Source organism: Oncorhynchus tshawytscha, linkage group LG26, assembly GCF_018296145.1.
Source record: "Oncorhynchus tshawytscha isolate Ot180627B linkage group LG26, Otsh_v2.0, whole genome shotgun sequence".
Classification (NCBI taxonomy): Eukaryota; Metazoa; Chordata; class Actinopteri; order Salmoniformes; family Salmonidae; genus Oncorhynchus; species Oncorhynchus tshawytscha.
This window is the reverse complement of record NC_056454.1, coordinates 39,024,066-39,034,065: the sequence shown is the minus strand read 5'-3', so window position 1 is coordinate 39,034,065 and position 10,000 is coordinate 39,024,066. Positions and strand designations below refer to the sequence as shown.

Here is a 10,000-nt window from a genome sequence, read left to right as displayed (position 1 = left end):
ATCTATTGCGATTCAATACAACGATTTTATTGTGATTTGATGTTCCAAACATATTGCTCACTGTATGTCTGCTGCAGAGAGACGAGAAAGAGTTATAATAAAAACACATTTTGATCATTTATGGAGATAAAAGTACTGAAAAAATTGACTCACTATTTAAAAAGAAGATGGAGAACAAGCTATAGGATGAAAAATAGTGATGGCTGTCAAACAGTCTGATGTTCTGGAGATATAAGCTGTTTAACAGTCTGATGTTCTGGAGATATAAGCTGTTTAACAGTCTGATGGTCTGGGGATAGAAGCTGTTTAACAGTCTGATGGTCTGGGGATAGAAGCTGTTTAACAGTCTGATGGTCTGGGGATAGAAGCTGTCAAACAGTCTGATGTTCTGGGGATAGAAGCTGTCAAACAGTCTGATGTTCTGGGGATAGAAGCTGTCAAACAGTCTGATGTTCTGGGGATAGAAGCTGTTTAACAGTCTGATGGTCTGGGGATAGAAGCTGTTTAACAGTCTGATGGTCTGGGGATAGAAGCTGTTTAACAGTCGGATGGTCTGGGGATAGAAGCTGTCAAACAGTCTGATGTTCTGGAGATATAAGCTGTTTAACAGTCTGATGTTCTGGGGATAGAAGCTGTTTAACAGTCTGATGGTCTGGAGATATAAGCTGTTTCTCAGTCTGATGTTCTGGGGATAGAAGCTGTTTAACAGTCTGATGGTCTGGAGATATAAGCTGTTTCTCAGTCTGATGTTCTGGGGATAGAAGCTGTTTAACAGTCTGATGGTCTGGAGATATAAGCTGTTTCTCAGTCTGATGTTCTGGGGATAGAAGCTGTTTAACAGTCTGATGTTCTGGGGATAGAAGCTGTTTAACAGTCTGATGGTCTGGGGATAGAAGCTGTTTAACAGTCTGATGGTCTGGAGATATAAGCTGTTTCTCAGTCTGATGTTCTGGGGATAGAAGCTGTTTAACAGTCTGATGGTCTGGAGATATAAGCTGTTTAACAGTCTGATGTTCTGGGGATAGAAGCTGTTTAACAGTCTGATGGTCTGGAGATATAAGCTGTTTCTCAGTCTGATGTTCTGGGGATAGAAGCTGTTTAACAGTCTGATGTTCTGGAGATAGAAGCTGTTTAACAGTCTGATGTTCTGGGGATAGAAGCTGTTTAACAGTCTGATGGTCTGGAGATATAAGCTGTTTCTCAGTCTGATGTTCTGGGGATAGAAGCTGTTTAACAGTCTGATGGTCTGGAGATATAAGCTGTTTCTCAGTCTGATGTTCTGGGGATAGAAGCTGTTTAACAGTCTGATGTTCTGGGGATAGAAGCTGTTTAACAGTCTGATGGTCTGGGGATAGAAGCTGTTTAACAGTCGGATGGTCTGGGGATAGAAGCTGTTTAACAGTCGGATGGTCTGGTAATAGAACCCTCTGTGTTGAGGATCAGCATGTGGAGGTGTTGTTGCCTAGCTACCCTCTGTGTTGAGGATCAGCATAGTGGAGGTGTTGTTGCCTAGCTACCCTCTGTGTTGAGGATCAGCATAGTGGAGGTGTTGTTGCCTAGCTACCCTCTGTGTTGAGGATCAGCATAGTGGAGGTGTTGTTGCCTAGCTACCCTCTGTGTTGAGGATCAGCATGTGGAGGTGTTGTTGCCTAGCTACCCTCTGTGTTGAGGATCAGCATGTGGAGGTGTTGTTGCCTAGCTACTCTTTAATCTACTCTTCTTCATTTTTTGGGGCTCCAGTAAGTTTGTGTGACTCAACTCAATGTGCTAGCGTATAACACTGTCCTTCTCTCTGTGTGTGTGTCTCTCTGTGTGTCGCTTCCTCTCCAGGACCTCTCTCCACTATGCGGCAGCCAGTCGTCACTACCAGTGCCTGGAGACCCTTGTGTCGTGTGGGACCTGCATTAATGCCACTGACCAGTGGGGGCGCTCTGCTCTGCACTACGCTGCTGCCTCCGACCTGGACAGAAGGTGAGCTTCACTAATCAGACTTGGGGACGAATCCTAACTTCCACTTAAGATTTCAATTCCGTTATAGTCATGCATTGATGTAAATGGGAGACTAAGTGAAAATGTTACTTAAATGGATGTTAGGATTCGCCCCATAGTGACCATACATTGATGATACCATTAAGACCTGTGACTCATGTTACAATTTGATATTATAAACTGCATGTAAATTCAGTTATCGGTCAGAGGTTAAAGACTACAATATTGAGCTGGTTCCTATATGCTGCTATCTATAATATGTAAGCAAAAGACTAACGGACAGCCGGGCCCCTGAGGCCAGGTCAAACTAGCTGTGTGGTTTTTGGTGGTGCCCTTAGAGATCCTGTTAAATTGTTAGATTGCTATGCCCCTTCAACCTTCAAAACTCCAGAATGAGTTGAAAATGGCAGCCATATTGGTCAGGGAGAAATCCAAACCAGTCTAATGGAATATATTATTATTATTTTATTTCACCTTTATTTAACCAGTTAGGCCAGTTGAGAACAAGTTCTCATTTACAACTACGACATGGCCAAGATAAAACAAAAACTAGAAGGAAAGGCGCCCAAAGGAGGAGTTGGCTTTGGGGATGACCAGTGAAATATACCTGCTGGAGCACGTGCTACGGGTGGATGTTGCTATGGTGACCAGTGCGCTGAGATAAGGCGGAGCTTTACCTAGCAAAGACTTATAGATGACCTGATCTAAAATATCGTCACATAATTATACATACAGTTTATATGGGTTTTATACACATTTTATGTATAAATAGCCTCTAAAATATATGTACACTGACCATAACTGTCAAAATGTTGTGTTTTCTTGGAAAGCTGTGAGTGCTATTATATGATGCAAATTCAGTATTTGTTGCATTTACAACTTAATTCCTATCATCAAGTGATTTCAGCCAGTGTCTGGCTGTGGATTGACTGCACTGTTTCAATGGAATGTTATTCTAATTCCTAATTCTATGGTGGTGACCATCTCCGGAAGCTAGACAACCAAGGAACTCCCTGTTTCCATGGATACCTGAGGTAATTCTGAGGTGCTGGTTGAATAGGTGTCTGGATGTTCGGCAGCAGACTGTTCAGTGTTCACACCCCTGATTGTTTCCATTCCAGGAAACTCAGGGAAGCACTGCTGGAGACGCTAGATGACCCTGAATAATCAGATGGAAAGGGTTTGGGGAGGGTTTCCCTGGGGCCCCCATTGAGGATGTCTTAATCGTTCTCTGTTGTGTGTCTTGTGAAGGCGACGTCAGGCTCTGGAGCCAGAGAGTGAAGGGGTGCAGGCAGAGAAGGAGAAAGAGGCTGCACTGTGAGTAAACTATTTTATTTCTATGAGTATTACTGCCTCTATCTGGGCATACAGGTAGTCAGTCAGCACAGATCATGGATCAGTGCAAGCCGTGCCTATGGTTCTGACTGTCCCTCTCTTTCTCTCTCTCTCTTTCCCTCTCTCTTTCTCTACTCTGTGCACACAGACCAGTTCAGACAGACAATATCTTCTGTCATTGTCTCTCTCGCTCATCTTGTTGGAATAACCATTGCGTATGTCAAATCAAACAAAAAAATATGTCACGTGCGCCGAATACAACAGGTGAAGTGCTAAACCTTAGTGAAATGCTTACTTACAGGCTCTAACCAATAGTGCAAAAAAAGGTGTTAGGTGAACAACAGGTAAGTAAAGAAATAAAACAACAGTAAAAAGACAGGCTATATACAGTAGCCAGGCTTTAAAAGTAGCGAAGCTACATACAGACACCGGTTAGTCAGGCAGATTGAGGTAGTATGTACATGTAGCTATGGTTAAAGTGACTATGCATATATGATAAACAGAGAGTAGCAGCAGCGTAAAAAGAGGGGTTGGGGGAGGCACACAATGCAAATAGTCCGGGTTGCCATTTGATTACCTGTTCAGGAGTCTTATGGCTTGGGGGTAAAAACTGTTGAGAAGCCTTTTTTGTCCTAGACTTGGCACTCCGGTACAGCTTGCCATGCGGTAGTAGAGAACAGTCTTTGACCATTTTTAGGGCCTTCCTCTGACACCGCCTGGTGTAGAGGTCCTGGATGGCAGGCAGCTTAACCCCAGTGATGTACTGGGCCATATGCACTACCCTCTGTAGTGCCTTGCGGTCGTATACCGAGCAGTTGCCATACCTGGCAGTGATGCAACCCATCAGGATGCTCTCGATGGTGCAGCTGTAGAATCTTTTGAGGATCTCAGGACCCATGCCAAATCTTTTTAGTTTCCTGAGGGGGAATATGCTTTGTTGTGCCCTTTTCACGACTGTCTTGTTGTGTTTGGACCATTCTAGTTTGTTGTTGATGTGGACACCAAGGAACTTGAAGCTATCAATGTGCTCCACTGCATCCCCGTCGATGAGAATGGGGGCGTGTTCGGTCCTCCTTTACCTGTAGTCCACAATCATCTCCTTAGTCTAGGTTACGTTGAGAGATAGGTTGTTATTCTGGCACCACCCGGCCAGGTCTCTGACCTCCTCCCTATAGGCTGTCTCGTCGTTGTCGGTGATCAGGCCTACCACTGTTGTGTCGTCTGCAAACTTAATGATGGTGTTGGAGTCGTGCCTGGCCATGCAGTCATGGGTGAACAGGGAGTACAGGAGGGGACTGAGCATGGACCCCTGGGGAGCTCCAGTGTTGAGGATCAGCGTGGCAGATGTGTTGCTACCTACCCTCACCACCTGGGGGCGGCCCTTCAGGAAGTCCAGGATCCAGTTGCAGAGGGAGGTGTTTAGTCAGAGGGTCCTTAGCTTAGTGATGAGCTTTGAGGGTACTATGGTGTTGAACGCTGAGCTGTAGTCAATGAACAGCATTCTCACATACAGTGGGGAGAACAAGTATTTGATACGCTGCCGATTCTGCAGGTTTTCCTACTTACAAAGCATGTAGAGGTCTGTCATTTTTTATCATAGGTACACTTCAACTGTGAGAGACGGAATCTAAAACAAAAATCCAGAAAATCACATTGTATGATTTTTAAGTAATTCATTTGCATGACATAAGTATTTGATACATCAGAAAAGCAGAACTTAAGAAACCTCCATACAGATCCTTCAGGTTTCGGGGCTGTCGCTGGGCAATATGGACTTTCAGCTCCCTCCAAAGATATTTTATTGGGTTCAGGTCTGGAGACCGGCTTGGCCACTCCAGGACCTTGAGATGCTTCTTACGGAGCCACTCCTTGTTTGCCCTGGCTGTGTGTTTCGGGTCGTTGTCATGCTGGAAGACCCAGCCACGACCCATCTTCAATGCTCTCACTGAGGGAAGGAGGTTGTTGGCCAAGATCTTGCGATACGTGGCCCCATCCATCCTCCCCTCAATACGGTGCAGTCGTCCTCTCCCCTTTGCAGAAAAGCATCCCCAAAGAATGATGTTTCCACCTCCATGCTTCATGGTTGGGTTGGTGTTCTTGGGGTTATACTCATCCTTCTTCTTACTCCAAACACGGCGAGTGGAGTTTAGACCAAAAAGCTCTATTTTTGTCTCTTCAGACCACATGACCTTCTCCCATTCCTCCTCTGGATCATCCAGGTGGTCATTGGCAAACTTCAGACGGCCTGGACATGCGCTGGCTTGAGCAGGGGGACCTTGCGTGCGCTGCAGGATTTTAATCCATGACGGCGTGGTGTGTTACTAATGGTTTTCTTTGAGACTGTGGAGCCCCAGACTGAGGGTGATTGACCGTCATCTTGAACTTCTTCCATTTTCTAATAATTGCGCCAACAGTTGTTGCCTTCTCACTAAGCTGCTTGCCTATTGTCCTGTAGCCCATCCCAGCCTTGTGCAGGTCTACAATTTTATCCCTGATGTCCTTACACAGCTGGTCTTGGCCATTGTGGAGAGGTTAGAGTCTGTTTGATTGAGTGTGTGGACAGGTGTCTTTTATACAGGTAACGAGTGGAGAACAGGAGGGATTCTTAAAGAAAAACTAACAAGTCTGTGAGAGCCGGAATTCTTACTGGTTGGTAGGTGATCAAATACTTATGTCATGCAATAAAATGCAAATGAATTACTTAAAAATCATACAATGTGATTTTCTGGATTTTTGTTGTAGATTCCGTCTCTCACAGTTGAAGTGTACCTATGATAAAAATTACAGACCTCTACATGCTTTGTAAGTAGGAAAACCTGCAAAATCGGCAGTATATCAAATACTTGTTCTCCCCAATGTAGGTGTTCCTTTTGTCCAGGTGGGAAAGGGCAGAGTGGAGTGCAATGCATCATCTGTGGATCTGTTTGGGCGGTATGCAAATTGGAGTGGATCTAGAGTTTCTGGGATAATGGTGTTGATGTGAGCCATGACCAGCCTTTCAAAGCACTTCATGGCTACGGACGTGAGTGCTACGGGTCTGTAGTCATTTAGGCAGGTTGCCTTTGTGTTCTTGGGCACAGGGACTATGGTGGTCTTCTTGAATCATGTTGATATGTCTATAAAACATCTCTTTCTCGCTCTCATATCCTCTCTGTCTGAGGCTTTTAACTTTTAAGAACATATTGAAGTGTTTGTGTCTGACAATATTTTATGTTTGTGTAATAGATGTCTAGAATTCCTTTTGCAAAGTGGTGCTACTGCCTCTCTGAATGATAAGCAGGGCTACAGTCCTGTCCACTATGCTGCAGCCTATGGCCACAGACACTGCCTGGAGCTGGTGAGTGCATGCACGCTCATACACACGCTCATGCTACATTTTCTATGCTACATGCTAGTCAACAATGTATCTGTGTGTAGAACTTCAACTTCAATTTCACAAGATACCATAAATATACACAGCTCACAAATACCACTTATGGAATTGAAATGATTTGTTTTGATGTAATCTGTGGTTGTGGTTTTAGCTGTTGGACAGAGACGAGAGACACCAGGAGCCCCCAGACTTTCTGGGTGCCAGGAGCCCCCTGCACCTCGCTGTGAGTCATTATCACATATCCACTCTAGCCATGCATAATCACATACACTGCCATGCAGTGCATTATAATTGGGTGAGCTTGTGCATTATAATGCACCATGCATTATAATTGGGTGAGCTTGTGACCTGAGCAGGAAAAACCTATAGTTTTTATGGTCATGGCACGTGGTCAGAAAAAACAGATAACTAGCGTTATCATGTATAGTGCCTTCAGAAAGTATTCACATCCCTTGACTTATTCCACATTTTGTTGTGTTACAGCCTGAATTCAAAATGGATTAAATAAATTAAAAAATCTCACCCATCTACACAAAATACCCCATAATGACAAATTGTAAAAACATTTTTTTTGTAATTTAGCAAATGTATTGATTTTGAAATACAGAAATATCTAATTTACATACAGTGCATTCAGAAAGTATTCAGACCCCTTCCTTTTTTCCACATTTTGTTACGTTACAGCCTTATTCTAAAATTGATAACATAAATTTTTTTCTCCATCAATTTACACACAATGCCCCATAATGACAAAGCAAAAACGGTACCAACACGTTTCTGCAGCATTGAAGGTCCCCAAGAACACAGTGGCATCCATCATTCTTAAATGGAAGAAGTTTGGAACCACCAAGTCTCTTCTTAGAGCTGGCCGCCCGACCAAACTGAGCAGTCGGGGGAGAAGGGCCTTGGTCAAAGAGGTGACCAAGAACCCAATGGTCACTCTGACAGAGCTCCTGAGTTCCTCTGTAGAGATGGGAGAACCTTCCAGAAGGACAACCATCTCTGCAGAACTCCACCAATCAGGCCTTTATGGTTGAGTTGCCAGATGGAAGCCACTCCCTCAGTAAAAGGCACATGACGGCGTTTGGAGATTTCCAAAAGGCACCGAAAGGACTCAGACCATGAGAAACAAAATTCTCTGGTCTGATGACACCAAGATTGAACTCTTTAGTCTGAATGCCAAACGTCACATCTGGAAGGAACCTGGCACCATCCCTATGGTGAAGCATGGTGGTGGCAGCATCATGCTGTGGGGATGTTTTTAGTGGCAGGGACTGGAAGACTCAAGGGAAAGATGAACGGAGCAAAGTACAAAGAGATCCTTGATGAAAACCTGCTCTAGAGTGCTCAGACTGGGGTGAAGGTTCATCTTCCAACTGGACAACGACCCAAAGCACACAGCCAAGACAACTCAGGATTGGCTTCGGGACGTCTCTAAATGTCCTTGAGTGGAACCAGCCAGAGCCCAGACTTGAACACAATCAAACATATCTGGAGAGACCTGAAAATACAGTTGAAGTCGGAAGTTTACATACACTTAGGTTGGAATCATTAAAACTCGTTTTTCAACCACTCCACAAATTTCTTGTTAACAAATTATAGTTTTGACAAGTTGGTTAAGACATCTACTTTGTGCATGACACAAGTCATTTTCCAACAATTGTTTACAGACAGATTATTTCACTTATAATTCACTGTATCACAATTCCAGTGGGTCAGAAGTTTATATACACTAAGTTGACTGTGCCTTTAAACAGCTTGTAAAATTCCATAAAATTATGTAATGACTTTAGAAGGTTCTTATAGGCTAATTGACATAATTTGAGTCAATTGGAGGTGTATCTGTGGATGTATTTCAAGGCCTACCTTCAAACTCAGTGCCTTTGCTTGACATCATGGGAAAATCAAATGATCTCATCCTTGGGAGCAATTTACAAACGCCTGAAGGTACCACATTCATCTGTACAAACAACAGTACGCAAGTATAAACACCATGGGACCACGCAGCCGTCATACCGCTCAGGAAGGAGACGTGTTCTGTCTCCTAGAGATGAACATACTTTGGTGGGAAAAGTGCAAATCAATCCCCGAATAACAGCAAAGGGCCTTGTGAAGATGCTGGAGGAAACAGGTACAAAAGTATCTACAGTGGGGCAAAAAAGTATTTAGTCAGCCACCAATTGTGCAAGTTCTCCCACTTAAAAGATGAGAGAAGCCTGTAATTTTCATCATAGGTACACTTCAACTATGACAGACAAAATGTGCTTAGCTCTGTTTCTGGAATAGCATAACATGATGCAGCCACCACCATGCTTCAAAATATGAAGAGTGGTACTCAGTGACGTGTTTTCTTGGATTTGCCCCAAACATAATGCGTTGTATTCATAGTATTCATTCATAGTATCTTCGGTTTTCTCCTATCACATCCATTAAACTCAGTAACTGTTTTAAAGTGACCGTTGGCCTCATGGTGAAATCCCTGTGTGGTTTCCTTCCTCTCCAGCAACTGAGTTAGGAAGATTGTCTGTATCTTTGTAGTGACTGGGTGTATTGATACACCATCCAAATTCTTATTAATAACTTCACCATGCTCAAAAGATAATTCAATGTCTGCTTTTTTTGTTTTTCATCTACCAATAGGTGACCTTCTTTGCGAGGCATTGGAAAACCAGCCTGGTCTTTGTGGTTGAATCTGTGTTTAAAATGTACTGTTCGACTGAGGGACCTTACAGATTATTATATGTGTTGGGTACAAAGATCACGTTAAACACTATTATTGCACACAGAGTGAGTCCATACAACTTATTAAGCAAATTGTTGCTCCTGCACTTATTTAGGCTTGCTATAACATTTCATCTTTTCATTTTAAAAAACATAATTCCACTTTCGCATTATGGGCTGTTATGTGTAGGCCAGTGATACAACATCTCAATGTAATCCATTTTAAATTCAGGCTGTAACAAAATGTAGAAAATGTCAAGGGGTGTGAATACTTTCTGAAGGCAGCCATTATCACACATACACACACAGAGTATACATTGCATAGACTGTAGTGTCATTGCATACCAACAGCTGGTATGTGTGTAATGTGTGTGTCTGTCTCCCTGTCCCCCAGGCATACCACGGCCATGCACAGGCTCTGGAGGTGTTGCTGCAAGGGGAGAGGGAGGTAGACCAGGGGGACGAGGAAGGTCGTACTCCCCTGGCCCTAGCGGCCCTCAGGGGCCACACTGACTGCGTCCACACCCTTCTCAGCCAGGGGGCCTCGCCACGCACCACGGACACCAACAGGGGACGCACCCC

The 10,000-nt window shown here is 43.8% G+C and overlaps 1 protein-coding gene across 1 annotated transcript in view; it reads left to right on the top strand.

Moving 5' to 3' along the window:
- Nucleotides 1-10,000, top strand: part of LOC112225609 (serine/threonine-protein phosphatase 6 regulatory ankyrin repeat subunit B) — a 57,756-nt gene that overhangs the window by 37,871 nt on the left and 9,885 nt on the right. Inside the window, exons 14-18 of the mRNA XM_042306616.1 lie at nucleotides 1,831-1,971; nucleotides 3,241-3,306; nucleotides 6,550-6,661; nucleotides 6,849-6,920; nucleotides 9,813-10,000. The exon at nucleotides 9,813-10,000 is cut by the window's right edge and continues 14 nt beyond it. Of these exons, the coding sequence (XP_042162550.1) occupies nucleotides 1,831-1,971; nucleotides 3,241-3,306; nucleotides 6,550-6,661; nucleotides 6,849-6,920; nucleotides 9,813-10,000 (579 nt within the window). The remainder of the gene's footprint in view (nucleotides 1-1,830; nucleotides 1,972-3,240; nucleotides 3,307-6,549; nucleotides 6,662-6,848; nucleotides 6,921-9,812) is intronic.